General features: G+C 42.8%; 1 protein-coding gene across 1 annotated transcript in view; it reads left to right on the plus strand.

Moving 5' to 3' along the window:
• LOC126177001 (serine/threonine-protein kinase meng-po) overlaps nt 1–19,646 on the plus strand; it is a 382,656-nt gene extending 363,010 nt beyond the window's left edge. The window contains exons 6-7 of the mRNA XM_049924216.1: nt 9,274–9,587; nt 18,276–19,646. Of these exons, the coding sequence (XP_049780173.1) occupies nt 9,274–9,587; nt 18,276–18,592 (631 nt within the window). The 3' untranslated portion in view covers nt 18,593–19,646. The remainder of the gene's footprint in view (nt 1–9,273; nt 9,588–18,275) is intronic.
• Nucleotides 19,647–20,832: the final 1,186 nt, after the last annotated feature.

Genomic DNA, 20,832 nt, shown 5'->3' on the forward strand with positions numbered 1-20,832 from the left:
CAACATGTACTGTCAACTGGTTCAAATGGCTCTGAGCACTATGGGACTTAACGTCTGAGGTCATCAGTCCCCTAGAACTTAGAACTACGTAAACCTAACTAACCTAAGGACAGCACGCACATCCATGCCCGAGGCAGGATTCGAACCTGCGACCGTAGCGGTCGCGCGGTTGCAGACTGAAGCGCCTAGAACCGCTCGGCCACACCGGCCGGCCATGTACTGTCCAACGAATCTACAAGTAATGGTTTGCCAATTGCAGCCAAGCCATGAAATACGTCACAACAGTGGTCGTCAAAAGACCCCAGCCAACAGGGACCGCAGGCGAGTGTCATTCTCTGTCAGTGTCAGTCGGTATCAAACCCGACCGGAATTGGTGCTGCCAGTGAATGGAGGACCATCTCCATCAGTTTTCTGGCAAACACTGTGAAGAGAACTCCATATAACTTTTTATGTCCATGACCGGAAGGGCAACAACACACTGATTAATATGCCACTGGTAGCAGTGAACAATGCTTTATAAATTCACAGAACATAGAACATGAATATCCAGAAAATAAGAGTCACTGTTTGACAATGAGAAATAAGGTTAACACTGTATCCACCAATAGGATGTTCTCAGAGAGTCTATGTTGGACCACTGAAATAAGAAACTTCTCATAGCATCCCTAAATGCCGAGTCCCACGAGCAGTGATCAGTGGTAGGCAATGGCTGCATCTCGTGACAGCCGAGCTGGCCGAAGAGCGTAGGACAGGCGGCGTTCAGCGAGGGCATGGTCGACGGATACGCGGCCGCTGCTCGGTGACGGCTTAGCGGCTTGTAGAGCATGCGGAGCTGGGTCCGTGAGGCTGTGGTCAGAGGCAGGCAGCGAGGTGACTCGAGACGGTACGTACTGCAGACAGTGCCCTTCGAGCCTATGGTCGGTCATGTGGATTGTTTGGTTGACCGTGGAGACCTATGGTGTTCATGATGGGAGTTCGGCGAGAACAGCACTGGCTATGCGTCGGCCGGCAAGTTATATCCACGACCGGGGACAGATTACACGGTCGGTTTCCAGGCGGCACGTGGCCGGTGTAGGGAAATATTTTCATGGTTATGGCGCCGCCGGGAGTGATGCTAGGGCCGCTGTATTATACGGAGCTTCCCGTAAATCTAGCGGTGAATATGTTTACATTTACCGACAGTGGGATTGGAATCTCTAGTGTTTAATTTTTTTTTTTTTTTTTTTTTTTTTTTTTTTTTTTTTTTTTTTTTTTTTTTTTTTTTTTTTGAACAGAAAAGACCACACAGCAACAGGAGTTTCGAACGTGTCATGTTAACAGAACTGCAGTTTCCGCAGTACAACAGTAAAAAGATTTCGACGTACAAATATAAGTTCTTAATACAAATTAAAAACACAGCCAGCATCTCTAGAGTTTACAGCAAACGTTAAAACCTGCGAAGATCCCAGCGAGGATCCCCGCCACTCTACCTCCCTGCGACACTCACCCCGCACTCAGCTCGCCCACGACGGGTCCTCACCACACCCCCATACCTCGCTCACGAACGGGACCTCACCCCACCCCCTATAGTTCCCTCACAACGGAAGACCGGAAACAGTACCTGCATTTGCGTATGGAAAATACGACTGTCTTCATAACGTTTTTGTTATCAGTATGATTTTTATATTCTTCATTTCTTTAGGTCTAATGAGTCAAGCTACATTTTATAAACAGAGACTAGAAACAAGATAGTGAAGCTAATGCAAATAGTGCAAGCTGTTTGGTGGATAAAGCTTACATTTATGTCTCTACTGACATAACACAGTATTTTTACTGTGCTGTTTTGGTTTGTGTTTGTTCTGTGTCTTATAATCTGGAAAGATTTTTTTGGATGAATAAAAGAAATAAACTCTGTTGCCATCTGCGGTATCGTAAGCTTTTATTACCGACATACGTAACATTTCCAACCACATTATTTGTGAAGTGTAGTTTTCCCGAAAGATCACGTCATATTAAGCGATTAATTTGATGATAATTGGCTCACATTATAATTAACAGACAGCACGTTTGTACTTCGCTTTCATTTATTATTTTAAATCATTCGTGATTTTTTGTTCCGCTTGTTGTAAATACCATTAGGTACCGGAAATCCATTTTAAGTTATAGACACTTCTACTTCATCAATAACATACAGTTATAATCGTAGTCGTGTCTGTAAACGTTTACATTAATACCTGAAACTTAAAGTCTTTGCATTATACGTTGGAAATTGTTCATTTTCTAGTTCTCGTTCTAGCAGTAACATATCTGCGACGATGTGTATCATTTTGCTCCGGTTGGGCGGAGCATCTTGCTGATCAGGGGTGGAGCTTAAGTGGGGTGGGCGGGGACTATGTGTCGGGATCTTCGCAGGTTTTAAGCTCATGTAGAGTTTACTACCGGCGGTCGAGTCGGGAAGAGACAGTCGCTGGTAAGCTGAATGTGTTGCGGTACAGCCGAAACTCCAAGGGGTACTGCATCGGGTTACCACACAACAGAGATATGGTATACACTGAAGAGCCAAAGAAACTGGTACACATGCCTAAAATTGTGTAGGGTCCCCTCTAGCACGCAGAAATGCTACACTTCTGTCACGTACAACGATTCCCTACAGTTGTCGTCGATCCCGTTTTTGCAGGATCTTTTTCCGGCCGCAGTGATGTCGAAGATTTGATGTTTGGCCGCATTCCTGATACTCACGGTACACTCGTGAAATGGTCGTACGGGAAAATTCTCACTTCATCGTTACCTCGGATATGCTGCATCCCATCGCTCATGTGCCGACAATAACACCACGTTCAAACTCACTTAAATACTGGTAACCTGTCATCGTAGTAGCAGAAACCGATCTAACAATTTTGCCAGACACTTGTTGTCTTACATAGGCGTTGCCGACCGCAGCGCCGTTTTCTGCCCGTTTACATACCTCAGTATTTGAATACGCATACCTATGCCAGTTTCTTTGGCGCTTCAATGTACATATAGAACACAGCCACTGCAATATCGTATTTATCGTATGTGCAATGACAGTTTTCTATAAGTTTTTATGAGAAAGTACGAGTACTTTACCAGAGTGGCTGAATTTTCGCTTTTTGATATTAGGGGTCTAATAGCTATACATACCTAAAAAATAGGTTTAGTCCTCTTTTCCAGTTATTTGACTTCCGGCCTCTGGAGCTTAAATGACAGAGTCATACAGTACATTAAAACAAACAATCTTTGATGCTTTGTTTGGCTGAATGATTGTACATACGTTCATGACTTTTGATGCTTAAGCCAAAACATTGTTGCAAGTTATGTATTGTACGCGATACGTAACATTGCTGACTATACAAAATGACGAATGGGTATAAATAAATGATAATTTATTTTAGTGTACAAAGATAAGACGATCTTTTTTCACGTTGAAACAACAAGATTGTTGAACTTTGTCATATTACTGATATTCATTGAGATAAAATACTTTAAACATTAGAAAACATTAACTAAAACATACAAAATAGTAATATTTCGTGAAATATGAAACTTTCTGAAACAATTTCTTTCTGGAGTCAAGCGAAAGACCGCCTTACATTCAGAACCCGTCACGTTTGTCAGACTTCAACAAGCCAGTCTTCTAGATCTTCATCCGCTCTTCCCATCGACAGCCATTTCTGGACGTAAAAAAGGCGGCTGCAACTATTGAGGAGTCAGGACAGTAGCTGAACTGATATTCTTTTCGTTTTGCTCTGTTTCACCTTCCCCTTCTTCAGTTTCTGGATTTCATGTAATGGTTTTTTCCCTTTTTCAGAACAATACAAAATATTGTTGGGACCACGAATGAACGGAATAAAATGGAACCGACTCTCAATTGCTCATAGGCGTTTGAAATGTGGTAACAGACCCCAGTACATCGGATATGCTGCAGCTAAGAAAACAGAATTTCAGGAACTAAAATTCACTTTCTTTTCACGTCCTTTGTCAGATTTGGAGCCAAGGACCTGGTAATAACATTTTAGTATCGTTTCAGAAGAAACTAACTTAAAATCGACGATAGTAATATTGCTTTCGTGACTGCTCGAAAGCCACTTGGTTCTTGCTGTTCCTGGCATGTAGCGGTCGTTCAGGGGTTCAAATAGCTAACACCGTCGTCCTGCAGAGTGTATGAAATTAAGTACAGGCGAATACAGTGTACAGTGTACTTTGAGCTGAGTTATATTCCCGCCCCCTTTTTTTCGGAAACATCATTGTCAGTATTCTTTTGCCTACAAAAAATCGCAGTGTAATGGAGGTTAAAGTGAATCTGTGCAGTCTGACAATATACTTCGAAGTGTCATTCCACGCATTGCCGCGTAACGATAAGAAAGTTCGTCAGCAAGTGAAGTTGTCTGGAAAATTGGAGTCACAACGACGCAAGTGGAAAATTCAATTGTTACTGTGAGACAGAAAGAAATTGAAGATTGCTCTCAGAGTGGTCACCTGTGATCACCAGCTGGTGAACTCTACATGCAAATTATTGCTCGTAGGTGCCCAGAAGAGACTGCAGCGAAACTGGATACTGCCATTTTTTGGAGACAACGGGAGGGCTGTGTCGAGCCTGATAGTACGCAACAGTCTCCACATGAGCAGATGGATCTCTAGGCGTTCATTATCAGTAACACAACAAAACGCCCAGCACCGTAGTGAGAGAAGCAGATGGGCACAGGAGCACTTGAAATGGAACATGAAGCATTGTCTCTGGGTTCTCTTCATCGACGAGTGCAGGATTTATCAGAGGGTCGTCACAGAAGAGGGTCCAGTTGGACACTCACCAGTACTGGTCACGCAGTCTCAAATGTACTGGAGGATCGTCAGTCACCATCTGGGCTGGTATTATGTACAGATATCGGATGCCTCTCAAGCTCATCGATGCTCATTTGAGGGCTGCGCGTTATAGGAACAGAAAGCTGCAACTTATTGTCCAGCCCTACAGTCAGTATTTTTCCAGTGAGCTGGTCCTTCAAGACGATAACGCATGAACACTCCATCCTCAGATCGTGTACAGCTACCTTCAGGAAGCAGGAATGGAACGAATGAATTGGCCTACAGTATCTGCTGGCATGAACAAGATTCAGCATGCTTGGGACCAGCTGCAGCTTGCTGTGAATCTTCTCAGGGATCCTCCTCACACACTGGACGACCTCAGAATGGCTGCCATTAAAGAGCGAACAGAGCTGAGCAGAAACATTTTTGCCTCCCAGTCGACAGTAAGCCATGTATGTTCCAACACACGGTGTGGAGGAATACATTACTGAATGTTATGCAGTAGTAAGATGCGATTTCACAACTGTGAAAAAATTGTTCACTTTCGAACAGACTGGCTTTATATTGGTTATTGTGAAGTTATTGTTTCACATTTAAGCTATTTTTAGGTTCATAAGTCTTATTATTTCATACGCCACCCCTTTTGAATCTAAGCTCACAGACGTTCACAGATATCCGGGTGAAATGATCAGATCAAAGATGATCTGATATTGTGGAGGGAGGGAGGTAAGAGGTCAACAATCCAATGATATCCCGGTCATCAGAGACGGGGAACTAGCTGGGAGGGGTCAGGGATAGAGAGGGATTCGCCTGTATTTTCTTAGACGAACTCTCCAGGCATTTGCCTCAAGTGATTTAAGAACATCTCAAGTTGGACGATCAGATGAATCGTTGTCCTCCTGAATATTAGTTTAGTGTGTTCTACTATGTAAATTTATAGTGCTGACGTTTCCTGTGGAATCTCTTCTGGAACTATTCAGTCTCGTTTAATTCATGTTTTCGCTAATTTCTTCTCCCCTACACAACATCTACGCCGCACAGGCCGCCTTATGGAATATGGAGGAAACTGTGAATAGCACTGTCACTTCTGCGCTTCCCCATACCAGTCGCAAATGGTTCGTGGTCACTATGGTTTTTGGTAAGCCTCTCTGTGAACTAGATGCCCTCTAATTTAACTTCTCGGTCTTTTGGCGCTATATGTGCAGAAGAAAGTAATATTTTAGTTGAAATTTCCGGGAAAGAATCTTCTTGGAATTTAAAAGTAAACTACACTGTTCTGATAACGCTTCTCTTGTGGTGTATGCCACTAGAGTTGGACCAACATTTCTACGACGCTTTCACGCTTACTAAATTATCCTGTGGCGACATGTGCTGCTTTTCTATGCATTTTCTCTATTTCCAGTCAACCCTATCTGGTTAAAATCCTAGACTGACTATCAATACCCAGACATCGGTCGAACAAGTGTTTTGTAAGTTACGTTCATTGTTGGTGGACTACACTTCCTGAGGTTTCTTCCAGTGGACATCAGCGAGTGAGGTGCCACAGTGGCTAGCTCACTGGACTCACATGTAGGAGGACGACGGTTCAAATCCTCCTCCAGCTATTCAGAATTGGATTTTCCATGATATCCCTAAATCGCTCCAGGCAAATGCTAGGGTGATTTCTATGAAAGCGGATAGCCGATTTCATCCCACTTCTTAAATAAGCAATCCGAGCTTGTGCACTGTATCAGATGAAGACGTTGTCGGTGGGATGATAAATCCTTACCTTCCTTCCTTCCTCCTTCCAATGAATCTGTCTGGCATCTTCCTCTCCTCTAACTAGTTTCACGCATCCGTTCCGCTTTAAATTTCTGCGGATGTACAGTCCCAGATTTTTAATGGATTTAATTGTGTCTACTATTTGTCCAGCAATCGAGCACACGTAGAACGATGGGCCTTTCTGTCAATTCTTGTGCAGTACGTTACATTTGTTTATGCTGAGAATCAAAATTCAAATGGTTCAAATGGCTCTGAGCACTATGGGACTTAACTTCTGAGGTCATCAGTCCCCTAGAACTTAGAACTACTTAAACCTAACTAACCTAAGGACATCACACACATCCATGCCCGAGGCAGGATTCGAACCTGCGACCGTAGCGGTCGCGCGGTTCCAGACCGTAGCGCCTACAACCGCTCGGCCACGCTGAGAATCATTTGGCAGTACCTGTACCAAGTAACTACCCTCCGCTGGTCTCCCTGCTTTTCACTAGTTTTTTTCGTAGAGATTTCTACATACACAACAACGTCGTTTGTGAATAGCGTCATGGAACTTCCAATATTGTCCAGTAGGTCGTTTATATATAACGTCAACAGTAACGATCCTTTAGCATTTTCTTGGGTTAGCCTGAAGCTACTTTTAAACCCGAAAATTTCTCTTCATCAAGAAAATTCTATGTTCTAGTTGCTAGGAACTCTTCAGTTCAAACACAAAGATGGTCTGTGTTTTCTTCATTATGTGATAGTGCAGAACTGTATCGAATGTCTTCTGGAAGTCAAGGAACGCAACAGCAACCAAGGTGCCAGTATTTACTGGCTTCTGTGTCTTGCGGACGAACGGAGCGAGCTGGCTTTCACTCGACCGTCGTTCATGTAATCCGTGCAGAGATTTACTGTCTCCAGAATACACGCACGTAAAACGTGTTGAGAAATTTTGTAACCAACTGACATCAGTGATATAACCCGACAGCTATGTACACAGCTGCTGGCACACAGCCTTTGTATTTGTTGTAGATTGGTTTTTATTTCACAGTAAATACACTACTGACCATTAAAATTACTACACCACGAAGATGACGTGCTACAGAAGCGAAATTTAACCGACAGGAAGAAGATTCTGTGATATGCAAATGTTAGCTTTCAGAGCATTCACACAAGGTTGGCGCCGGTGGCGACACCTTCATGAGGAAAGTTTCCAACCGATTTCTCATACACAAACAGCAGTTGACCGGCGTTGTCCGGTGAAACATTGTTTTGATGCCTCGTATAAGGTGGAGAAATGCGTACCATCACGTTTCCGACTTTGATAAAGGTCGGCTTGTAGCTTATCGCGATTGCGGTTTATCGTATCGCGACATTGGTCGAGATCCAATGACTGTTAGCAGAATATGGAATCGGTGGGTTCAGGAGGGTAATACGGAACGCCGTGCTGGATCTCAACGGCTTCATATCACTAGCAGTCGAGATGACAGGCATCTTATCCGCATGGCTGTAACGGATCGTGCAGCCACGTCTCGATCCCTGAGTCAACGGATGGGGACGTTTGCAAGACAACAACCATCTGCACGAACAGTTCGACGACGTTTGCAACAGCATGGACTATCAGCTCGGAGACCGTGGCTGCGGTTGCCCTTGACGCTGCATCACAGACAGGAGCGCCTGCGATGGTGTACTCGAACCTGGGTGCACGAATGGCAAAACGTCTTTTTTTTCGGATGAATCCAGGTTCTGTTTACAGCATCACGATGGTCGCATCCGTGTTGGGCGACATCGCGGTGAACGCACATTGGAAGCGCGTATTCGTCATCGCCATACTGGTGTATCACCCGGCGTGATGGTATGGGGTGCCATTGGTTACACGTCTCGGTCACCTCTTGTTCGCATTGACGGCTCTTTGAACAGTGGACGTTACATTTCAGATGAGTTACGACCCGTGGCTCTACGATTCATTCGACCCCTGCGAAACCCTACATTTCAGCAGGGTAATGCACGACCGCACGTTGCAGGTCCTGTACGGGAGTTTCTGGATACAGAAAATGTTCGACTGCTGCCCTGGCCAGCACATTCTCCGGATCTCTCACCAATTGGAAACGTCTGGTCAATGGTGGCCGAGCAACTGGCTCGTCACAATACACCAGTCACTACTCTTGATGAACTGTGGTATCGTGTTGAAGCTGCATGGGCAGCTGTAGCTGTACACGCCATCCAAGCTATCTTCGACTCAATGCCCAGGCGTATCGAGGCCGTTATTACAGCCAGAGGTGGTTGTTCTGGGTACTGATTTCTCAGAATCTATGCACCCAAATTGTGTGAAAATGTAATCACATGTCAGTTCTAGTATAATAAAAAAAATGGTTCAAATGGCTCTGAGCACTATGGGACTTAACAGCTATGGTCATCAGTCCCCTAGAACTTAGAACTACTTAAACCTAACTAACCTAAGGACATCACACAACACCCAGTCATCACGAGGCAGAGAAAATCCCTGACCCCGCCGGGAATCGAACCCGGGAACCCGGGCGTGGGAAGCGGGAACGCTACCGCACGACCACGAGCTGCGGACAACTCTAGTATAATATATTTGTCCAATGAATACCGTTTATCATCTGCATTTCTTCTTGGTGTAGCAATTTTAATGGCCAGTAGTGTAGTTCAGTGAACCTCGTGTACCGTTATCCTAGAGTGGACCTGCACAGTCGCTGCGTATGTCGGCAGGGCAGAGACGTGCCACGACGTGTGGCAGTTCGGCATCGTGGTGTTCGTCTGCCTGACGGGGTGCCTGCCGTGGCAGAAGGCGGCGGCCGAGGACCCCCGCTACGCCCGCTACGTGCACTGGCACGGCAGCAACGGCATGCTGCAGCCCGTGCGCAGGCCCAAGCTGTTCAAGCAGCTGTCGTCGCGCGCGCAGCGCCTCTTCCGGAAGCTGCTGGAGCCGCGCCTGGACAAGCGGCCGAGCGACCTGCGTGACCTGCACCGCTTCCTCGAGGACCGCTGGTTGGGCCGCGCGCCCACCGACACCCGGCAAGGAGGTCAGCACATCGGCTAGATTAGATTACATTAGTACTTGTTCCATAGATCATGAATACATCACTTCCTAATGATGTGGAACGTGTCAGGTTAATAACAGGTGTCTACACAAGATCTACATCTACATCTACATCTACATGATTAGTCTGCAATTCACATTTAAGTGCTTGGCAAAGGGTTCATCGAACCACAATCATACTATCTCCCTACCATTCCACTCCCGAACAGCGCGCGGGAAAAACGAACATCTAAACCTTTCCGTCCGAGCTCTGATTTCTCTTATTTTATTTTGATGATCATCCCTACCTATGTAGGTTCGGCTCGACAAAATATTTTCGCATTCGGAAGAGAAAGGTTGGTGACTGAAATTTCGTAAATACACTCCTGGAAATGGAAAAAAGAACACATTGACACCGGTGTGTCAGACCCACCATACTTGCTCCGGGCACTGCGAGAGGGCTGTACAAGCAATGATCACACGCACGGCACAGCGGACACACCAGGAACCGCGGTGTCGGCCGTCGAATGGCGCTAGCTGCGCAGCATTTGTGCACCGCCGCCGTCAGTGTCAGCCAGTTTGCCGTGGCATACCGAGCTCCATCGCAGTCTTTAACACTGGTAGCATGCCGCGACAGCGTGGACGTGAACCGTATGTGCAGTTGACGGACTTTGAGCGAGGGCGTATAGTGGGCATGCGGGAGGCCGGGTGGACGTACCGCCGAATTGCTCAACACGTGGGGCGTGAGGTCTCCACAGTACATCGATGTTGTCGCCAGTGCTCGGCGGAAGGTGCACGTGCCCGTCGACCTGGGACCGGACCGCAGCGACGCACGGATGCACGCCAAGACCGTAGGATCCTACGCAGTGCCGTAGGGGACCGCACCGCCACTTCCCAGCAAATTAGGGACACTGTTGCTCCTGGGGTATCGGCGAGGACCATTCGCAACCGTCTCCATGAAGCTGGGCTACGGTCCCGCACACCGTTAGGCCGTCTTCCGCTCACGCCCCAACATCGTGCAGCCCACCTCCAGTGGTGTCGCGACAGGCGTGAATGGAGGGACGAATGGAGACGTGTCGTCTTCAGCGATGAGAGTCGCTTCTGCCTTGGTGCCAATGATGGTCGTATGCGTGTTTGGCGCCGTGCAGGTGAGCGCCACAATCAGGACTGCATACGACCGAGGCACACAGGGCCAACACCCGGCATCATGGTGTGGGGAGCGATCTCCTACACTGGCCGTACACCACTGGTGATCGTCGATGGGACACTGAATAGTGCACGGTACATCCAAACCGTCATAGAACCCATCGTTCTACCATTCCTAGACCGGCAAGGGAACTTGCTGTTCCAACAGGACAATGCACGTCCGCATGTATCCCGTGCCACCCAACGTGCTCTAGAAGGTGTAAGTCAACTACCCTGGCCAGCAAGATCTCCGGATCTGTCCCCCATTGAGCATGTTTGGGACTGGATGAAGCGTCGTCTCACGCGGTCTGCACGTCCAGCACGAACGCTGGTCCAACTGAGGCGCCAGGTGGAAATGGCATGGCAAGCCGTTCCACAGGACTACATCCAGCATCTCTACGATCGTCTCCATGGGAGAATAGCAGCCTGCATTGCTGCGAAAGGTGGATATACACTGTACTAGTGCCGACATTGTGCATGCTCTGTTGCCTGTGTCTATGTGCCTGTGGTTCTGTCAGTGTGATCATGTGATGTATCTGACCCCAGGAATGTGTCAATAAAGTTTCCCCGTCCTGGGACAATGAATTCACGGTGTTCTTATTTCAATTTCCAGGAGTGTAGATCTCGCCGCGACGAAAAACGTCTTTGCTTTAATGACTTCCATCCCAACTCGCGTATCATATCTGCCACACTCTCTCCCCTATTACGTGATAATACAAAACGAGCTGCCCTTTTTTGCACCCTTTCGATGTCCTCCGTCAATCCCACCTGGTAAGGATCCCACACCGCATAGCAATATTCTAACAGAGGACGAACGAGTGTAGTGTAAGCTATCTCTGTAGTGGACTTGTTGCATCTCTTAGTGTCCTGCCAATGAAACGCAGCCTTTGGCTCGCCTTCCCCACAATATTGTCTATTTGGTCTTTCCAACTGAAGTTGTTCGTTACTTTTACACCCAGGTACTTAGTTGAATTGACAGCCCTGAGAATTGTACTATTTATCGAGTAATCGAATTCCAATGGATTTCTTTTGGAACTCATGTGGATCACCTCACACTTTTCGTTATTTAGCGTCAACTGCCACCTGCCACACCATACAGCAGTCTTTTCTAAACCGCTTTGCAACTGATACTGGTCTTCGGATGACCTTACTAGATGGTAAATTACAGCATCATCTGCGAACAACCTAAGAGAACTGCTCAGATTGTCACCCAGGTCATTTATATAGATCAGGAGCAGCAGAGGTCCCAGGACGCTTCCCTGGGGAACACCTGATATCACTTCAGTTTTACTTGATGATTTGCCATCTATTACTACGAACTGCGACCTTCCTGACAGGAAATCACGAATCCAGTCGCACAACTGAGACGATACCCCATAGGCCCGCAGCTTGATTAGAAGTCGCTGGTGAGGAATGGTGTCAAAAGCTTTCCGGAAATCTAGAAATAAGGAATCAACTTGAGATCCCTTGTCGATAGCGGCCATTACTTAGTGCGAATAAAGAGCTAGCTGCGTTGCACAAGAACGATGTTTTCTGAAACCATGCTGATTACGTATCAATACATCGTTCCCTTCGAGGTGATTCATAATGTTTGAATACAGTATATGCTCCAGAACCCTACTACAAACAGACGTCAATATTACATTAGACAAAATATGACATGACACTAATTTTTTTTTTGTGGGGATTGGGAAATTGCACACTTACTATATCCAAAAATTCATCTAATGAGTAGAAGGAGTTGCCATTAAGAAATTCTTTTAATTTCCTTTTAAATGCTATAAGTAAGGAATAGGCTCCAGTAGAAGTAGATGTAGTTAAGATGCAACAGAATTTCACTAGGAAACCAATTGTTTCAAAAAAAGTAGACAGTAAGAGGAAAGTTCTGTTGCTAGGTAGCAGCCATGGAAGAGGTGTGGGCCAGATTTTGCAGGAAAAATTAGGTGACAGGTACCAGGTCACAAACTTTTTCAAGCCAAGTGCAAGTCTTAGCCAGGTGGTAGAGGATATAGGTTCCTTGTGCAAGGGATTGACAAAGCAGGATCATGTGATGGTACTGGGTGGAGTGGGAAACAGCATTGATAGGGATCAGGGCTACGGCATTGAGTGTGACCTGGTGAAAATAGCCTCAGCAATGACCCATACCAGTGTTGGGCTGGTGCCTGCTTTCGTGCGGCATGATCAGCCCCAGTTGAACCGCTCTGTCAGGAGGGTAAATATGGAGTTGGATCAGTTGCGTAGGGTGGCCATTCTGTCGGACATTGGATTGGTTCCTGTCGAGGCTATTGATAGGGGGGATTTCACATGGCCTACATCTCAATAGGAAAGAGAAGAGTAAACTGGCAGGGTTGAGCGAAATCCATAAGGGGGGACACTAGTACTCATGGATGTACCTCTTTTTTAGGCAAATATTAGTGTCCAATGAGAAGTTCAGGCAGGCAGGTGCTAAAGAGGTCCAAAACTCACAAAATTCTCACAACAGGAAAGTAAATAATAATGTTACCATATTTAACCAAAATATTGGTGGATTAGAGAAAAAAGTAGATTCTCAGAAAAGTAAAGTAAAAAATAATGTTACCATTTTTCACCAAAATATTCCGGGATTGAAGAGTAAAGTAGATGAGCTCCTGGTTTGTTTAGATGACATTGAATCTAATAATGTAATAGATATACTATGCCTGTCTGAACATCACATTGTGTCTGATATGGAAAAGGTTATAAACTAGCTGCACATATGAGTAGAGAGAATAAGGTGGGAGGAGGAGTTGCCACATATGTCAAAAGTTATTACTGTGTAGAAAGCTTAGATACAAAAAAGTTTTGCCTAGAGCAACAAATAGAAGCATGTGCCTGTCAACTTAAACTGAAGGAGGGCTCTTTTATAATTCTGTCAGTATATAGGTCCACTTCAGGTAACTCTATTGTCTGCTGCTTTCAGCACTTAGTTTTTTCCCAGCCCCCCACCGGGGTTAATTTTACTGGTTCTCTGTCCCAAATAACACTTTCCATCACTACCACTTTGAACATGCCTTTGATTTTAGTAGACTAATAAGAATAACAATAACTTTGATAAAATGTTTTAATGTGGTAATGATTTGCTTACATCAGTGTTCCAAGCTTATTGCAGATGTTATTGCCCCTATCCAGAAAGGTTAAGTTATTTTAGTATGCAACATTATGTGAATCAGTTCAAGTACCTGGGAAGTTTTATCACAAAGGATGCATCAACGAAATCCGAGCAAGAATCGTCATGGCCAAAGCTGCTTTCAACAACAAGAGGACTCTACTGACCAGCAAGTTGAGTTTGACATTGAGGAAAAACTGATAAAGTGCTACATTTGGAGCATTGCGCTGCATGGAGCAGAGACATGGACCATGAGAAAGAAGGAGAGAAAATACTTAGAGAGCTTTCAAATGTGGTGCTGGAGGAGAATGCAGAAGATCAAGTGGACAGATCGCATAAGAAATGACGATGTACTGCGAAGAGTAGGAGAGAAGGGAAGTATTCTGTGTACAATTTTTCAGAAAAAGGCCAACTGGATTGGACATGTAGTTAGACACGAGGGACTCATACATGATGTCATTGGAGGGAAACTCAGAGGAAACACTGGACGAGGGAGAAGAAGAATTCAACATCTGCACGACATGAAAGATCGAAAGAGATACAACAGACTGAAGGAAGAAGCTGAAGACAGGGAACAGTGGAATCAGAAATTCTGCATACGAAGACATGGACCTGCCACTAGGCAGAATATTATGTAATAATGATCATCATCATTACATATACAGGGTGATTTTTCAAAAAATGGTTCGAATGGCTCTGAGCACTATGGGACTTAAAATCTGTGGTCATCAGTCCCCTAGAACTTAGAACTACTTAAACCTAACTAGCCTAAGGACATCACACACATCCATGCCCGAGGCAGGATTCGAACTTGCGACCGTAGCGGTCACGCGGTTCAAGACTGAAGCGCCTAGAACCGCTCGGCCACACTGGCCAGCCGTGATTTTTTCTATCGTGTACAAACTCTAGTGATTGATCAATGAGAGGATACGGAAAAAAAAGATCTAATGAACCATTTATCCAATCACACTTTGTTAAGAGACGGCGGTCTAATAAGCGCTGTACCATGCAGCCACAGTTCCAGTATGCACGGTTTCCTCCTAGAAGGTGGTACTGTTCCTTACACATCGTGCCCTAGTAATTGGTAATGTTGTGTCCGATTCACTTCTCCTGCTGACTTGCCTTATCTGGTTGTTTTTTAATTTCCTGCTCTTGGACACTCATAATTTCTATCTGCCTGTTCAGCAGTTGCTGAAGCTATTTTGACCCCAACACTGTAACCCTTTTATCAGTTTCTTCAATTGTATTAATAACAATTTCCTAACCATGAATTTTATCAATTTCTTCAATTATATTACCAACAATTTGCTAACTGTCAAGTCAGGTAAATTTTCTTCGGAAAGATGGCTAGCATCTTCCAAATTGTTTGGAGGAATGTGCTCTGTTTCTGCTCTTAATTCTTCTCCCAAGCCCACACAACCCATACTACTCTCGTCTGGCTGTATGACATCAGCCTTAACCTCATAGATGTTGTAATCTATGTGGCTTCCAATTAGTCCTACCCACTCATCATCAGCAAACTCGTCTTGGCCCTCATCAGAAATATCACCTCGGTTTTATTTATCACCAGCATATTTGGGATTGGCTACTTCAATTACTATAACATTTGGAAAGGCCTGTCTCTTTGGTACAGAGTTTTCCATTTCTTCATAAACGCTAATTTCATGTGGGTTTGGAAGCATCAAATATTGTCAACTCTCCCCATTACATGCTTCCCAGTTCATCGTACATCCAAGCAAACCAACCTGGCCATACCTCCAACTGTTCCCCATTGTCCTGCGCGATGACCTGCTTGATAACGGAAGTTTTATCCAATTTTGGCTTCTTTGACTCCGCCAGCGAATCACAGTGTAGTGAAGCCTGTGGCACCATTGTCCCTTTAACAGTGGCTGCCTCTTCTTTAATGACCAGTACTTCCTTTTCTACATCTATACTCTGCAAATCCCTGTGAGGTGCATCGCAGAGGATACGTCCAATTAATAATAATAATAATACTAATAATAACAGTAATAATACAATACAGTAATAAAACAATGAATTCGGCTGCCAGCGTTCACCTTGTTCTACCGATTGTTCCCTGTTAAGTACAATCTAATTATCAGTTTCATTTGTGCTCATCATGTTGCCTGTTTTACTCCCTCCCTAATCAGCCTACTGGATTGCGAAATAATTGATTGTGATTGTGTATGCCTAATGAAATTTTACAGTGAGTAAGGCTATCGTTACCAAAGAAAAATAATACTGGTTAGTAGGAAGAAAGTGTACAACAGACCCTTCTAAACCCATTCTATATACTGCTGACAATTTTGAAACGGATGGAAATTTAGTGCAGTTGCTCAGGAATCTCACAGGGGGGGAAAGGGTACCATGTAATATTTAATACAAAAGGAATACTGATTACCAAAAAATGATAATTAAACTGTCACTGGCCTACTAGGGCAATGAATATCCAAAATCCTAAAAAAGGTAACAATAAAGAAAACTGAGTAAATAATCACATGTGATGACATAAGGTTATCATGCTTTTCCACAACACAACAGTCCATGAGAAAATAAATTAATCAGAAAGCACTGAGTCTGCAGTTACTTAATCCAAAATACTAAATTTTGAAAGCAAAGTTGAATGAAGTTACTGGTTAAGTAAATGACCGGCTGTAACTGAAACTTCATTACATAAAAAAATAACTTTCAGTAAGCTCAGCATAACATAATCCAAAAATTAGGAAAGGACAAGCAATTTACTTTTCATTATTGAAAGACTGAACTGAATTTACTTTAAGCAAAATAGCGACTGATTTTACTTTTAATATAACTACAATAAAATACATACCAAGCCAGCAGAAGTCACTTGCTAAGTTAAATACAGAATAAATGAAAGTTCATGCTCTCAATTTGTACTGTATGTTTATTTATTAGTTTTACCAGCGAAATTTAACATTACTTTAAGTGATTGAAGTTAATACTCAAAACTATAAATTAGTTACGCCTCTATTATGGAATACAAGAATGAACAGTCACTGAGGCAGCAAAATGTAGACTGGAACTGGTCATTAGCAAAGAAACAAAACTGGCAGTAAGTAGTTAATCACTTTTCATAATTTTACAACACTCGGTAGTTGCATGGAAAGGAAACGGACCTTGCTTGGTAATAATGTCTGAGGACAATGGCAGCACAGGTACCTTACAAGTTATAACTATTGCAGGTTATTATTGATGAAAGTTGGTCGAAAATTGTGAAAGCAATGCCATTGGGTAATGCCTGTACAGTATTAGTTGTACACGGAGAAGAATGTTGCCGATGCCAATTCTGAGGCTGGTGGAGGACTATGAATCATTTCTAGAGTCACAGATAATTATGGGACAGGAAACAGTTAGAATTGCAGCTTTCCCCTGCCTGTTCACTCCTACCATGCTCTCAATATTTGTGGGTTAACGAAATATGTGCACCTACACTAGCGTGATCATAACTGCACACCACATCTGTGGAAGCACCCAACAATCACTTCCACACTCTTTCATGACTCAGGCTGCCCTGCCTCCTCTTTGCTCACAACATGACAAATGCTCTCAAGATAAACAACAGCACAGCTACTGCCATTTTGTTTTTGCTATATAAAGTTCTCATGGCTATTGTCCAGCAATTAACAGAATTTTCATTATAATTACAATCAATTATATACTACCAGAAATAAAAACAATGTTATGTCCATTATGTATTAAATATAATTTCTGTAATAAAGCTTACAGTTTCAGAATCAGAAGTACAGTACAAATTATCAACAGATATTAAACAGTGAAAAATTTTGGATGGTGCAGAAGGTATTTTATCTGCATTTTCAGTGTTACAAGTGGTTTTTACTTCTGACAATGATAGTGGAGATCAAAAACTCATGTATTTTATTCAAAATGATGTGACATGAAAACCAAGAGGATTGAATTCAGACATGCAGTCATGATAGACACAACCACCTACTCTGTAAAATGTCAGTGGATTCAAGTAAATACTGAGCTACGAATTGAAGATTAACTGCAGATATTTAATATATTGTGAGAGCAGCTTTCTAGAAAGCAGCAGCTTTCTTTACCTTACATGGCATAAGCACAAATAATATCAAGCAAAATAGTGATGGCTTATTCTCAATTAAATCTACAGATTAAGTTCCTTATAACTCTTTTGTTTGTGTATAGCTGGATTATCTCCTTCTTGGTGCAGTCTATGGACAGTGTTTGCTGAATAAATTAATATCACTTGAAGTGACACTTGAACAGTTGTGCCAGTAGCAGTTTCACAAGATTAGTTTCAACAAAAAAACTATATTTGCAAGTCTGCTGCATAGACAATCATGGTGCTGAAACCTTATTAGATGATAATTTGTGTTGCAGGTGAGGACGATGAGCTTTGCCCATCCATGTACAGCTTCCACAGCAGCCAGGAAGAGAAGGACAAGCTGCTTTACACACTTACTCAGTACGGCATTGAAACAACAGTTGATCGCTCTACCAAGAAGGACCGTATCCGTGACTGGATACAGAACAGTGTGATAGAAGAGGAGGAGGATGAGGAAGATCTAGGTGATGAAGAAGCTTTGCTTGCTGAAGAAGAGGAGGAAGAAAGGGCAGCAGTGATGGAGGCACGGCGTGGCCCTCTTGAGAACGGTGTCTGCGTATCTGGCTCTGCGAGCCGATCTGCCAGCCACTGATACCTGCAAAAAGTCACACCAGACGTGTGAGGCTCCCAGGGGGATGATAAAAGTCTAGAAGCTGCGACACACACAGCTGCATCTCAATTGCTTACAGAGCTTGAAGTTGCAGTTACATTGTGATCCAGCACTACAAGTGGCTTCTTAAAGAGGAGTCAGAAATCAAATGGAACACCATATTGTGAGCTGTAATGCTTATCTCAGTATGAAATACTCTACCTGGCTGCAATGGTGAGCTTAATCATTATTTGCCTCAAATAAAGTTTATATGAATGGACAGTTTATAGACTTATTGGCAAAAGTATCATTATTGTTTGATGATCACTATTCTTTTCAGTGGAAATTGATATGGTATTTGAAAACTTGTGTTACCTGGATGAGCATACTTTATGATAAATGTGTACAGTTTTGCAAATACTGCAACAGTTACATGTATAAGGAGGAATATTATGTAATGACTAAAGGATATCAGAAGAAAGTATAATTGTTAGTTAAGAGAGATTTAAAGTAGATGTCCACTCCTACCAGCAACAGCCTTAAATGGTTTATGATGTGGACAGATTATGTGCTCTTATGTATACAAATGGATATAAACTTTTGTGAACAGCTCTGACTGAAAATCGATATATATAATTGAGAATGTATTAATAGTTAGTCATATTATTAATTTTAATAAAAAAATCAGATTTTTTTACATTAAGTACCACACACTGAAATGTTTGTACATATTTACATGATAAAAGAACTTTTTGATTTCTATTCAAGTGTATCTCCAAAACCAGTTTACAAAATAGAACAAGAAGTTCTTCCCATAGAGGTACTCATTCTACCCTCTTAACAAAAACATTTTATCTCTTTGATCCCCTTTGTACAGATGCCTGGTTTGCATGCTTTCTTAAAACCACACTGCAATGAATCACATAAAAACATGAATTTTCCATTCTTCTTCAAGAAGAAATACCAGAATAATTATTTGAAGGACAAAATGTTAAAATTTTACTCTTAAAGTTAAAATGAGAAAGATTTTACTGCATTACTTTAGGAATTTAATTAGTTAGTTAGTTAGTTGAATCATTTGAGCTATGCAGCTAAATAGAGAAAATGTTGTATAACACACAATAGAGTGTCACAAGAGTGGTAGCAGTCTGTTGCAATTCAATGTGCAGCTGACTAAAAGAGGCTTAAGGCTCACTTACAACTATGCCATGAATGAATGATTGAATTACTGTATGATTCCACCTTCAGTCCTGATCTTTCTACTTAATGTATTTTCTGTCTCACATGAGGAACTCAAAAATCTTTGTCATACTTCTCACACACTTTTTTGTTGCTAAAACATTGTTCATTTTTACAGAACACTGATGCATAGAAAATGCTGTGCTGCAACCTTCATTATGTACTACACTATCTTCACTTCATAGCCTATTTTTGTAAAAAGGGACAACTGACAAGATCGTACCATGTGAGGAAATAAAAAATGTGTAGGATATCAAAGAGAATTACATGACCATTCTACCAAGAATGGTAAATGAATAAATCAATGAAAAACTATGATAAAAATTAAAGATGGCAGTTCTGGATTGCTTCCAAAAGTAGTAGAAATAAATTAACTAACATAAATTATTGATAATTAAGGAAAAGATGAAATACAGAGAGACAATGTGAAAGCATGGACAGTTGGATAGGCCCCTAATATGACATTGGAGAAATTTCACCAAAACTTCAGTGTGCAGATAATGAAGGTACCACAGTTCTCTGTTAAGTTTTGACATTCTCATTGCAGTCACCATTCTATGCTCTAGCAAAATGGAAGATAAGGATATATGACTTTCTAGAAAAATGTAGGAAGAACATTATGTAAAGATGATGACTACCAAAGAAACATAAGGCACTTCTGTACTTCTGGTATTTTCTCCACTCATTGATGATAAAAATTGAGTAAGAAGCAAAATTCGAAAGCAGAAATTAATCATCTGACATCTTCTTGCAGTATTTCAGAAATTTTAGAGTAATACATACACAAAGAAAATGCTGTATGACCTATATCACACAGAGAAAAAGAGCCAGTGTGATATTGAAAATGAAGACTATAATAAGAGAAATGTTTGTAACTACTCTTAATAAGCAACCAAAAACTGGTAAATGTAGGAGGTCAGAAACTGAACAGCTGAAAGCATGCAAATGATGTAGATATATGTCACAATGATTGATTCCATGCAATAGTTTATTTCTGTGTTACA

Source organism: Schistocerca cancellata, chromosome 3 (genome assembly GCF_023864275.1).
Source record: "Schistocerca cancellata isolate TAMUIC-IGC-003103 chromosome 3, iqSchCanc2.1, whole genome shotgun sequence".
Classification (NCBI taxonomy): Eukaryota; Metazoa; Arthropoda; class Insecta; order Orthoptera; family Acrididae; genus Schistocerca; species Schistocerca cancellata.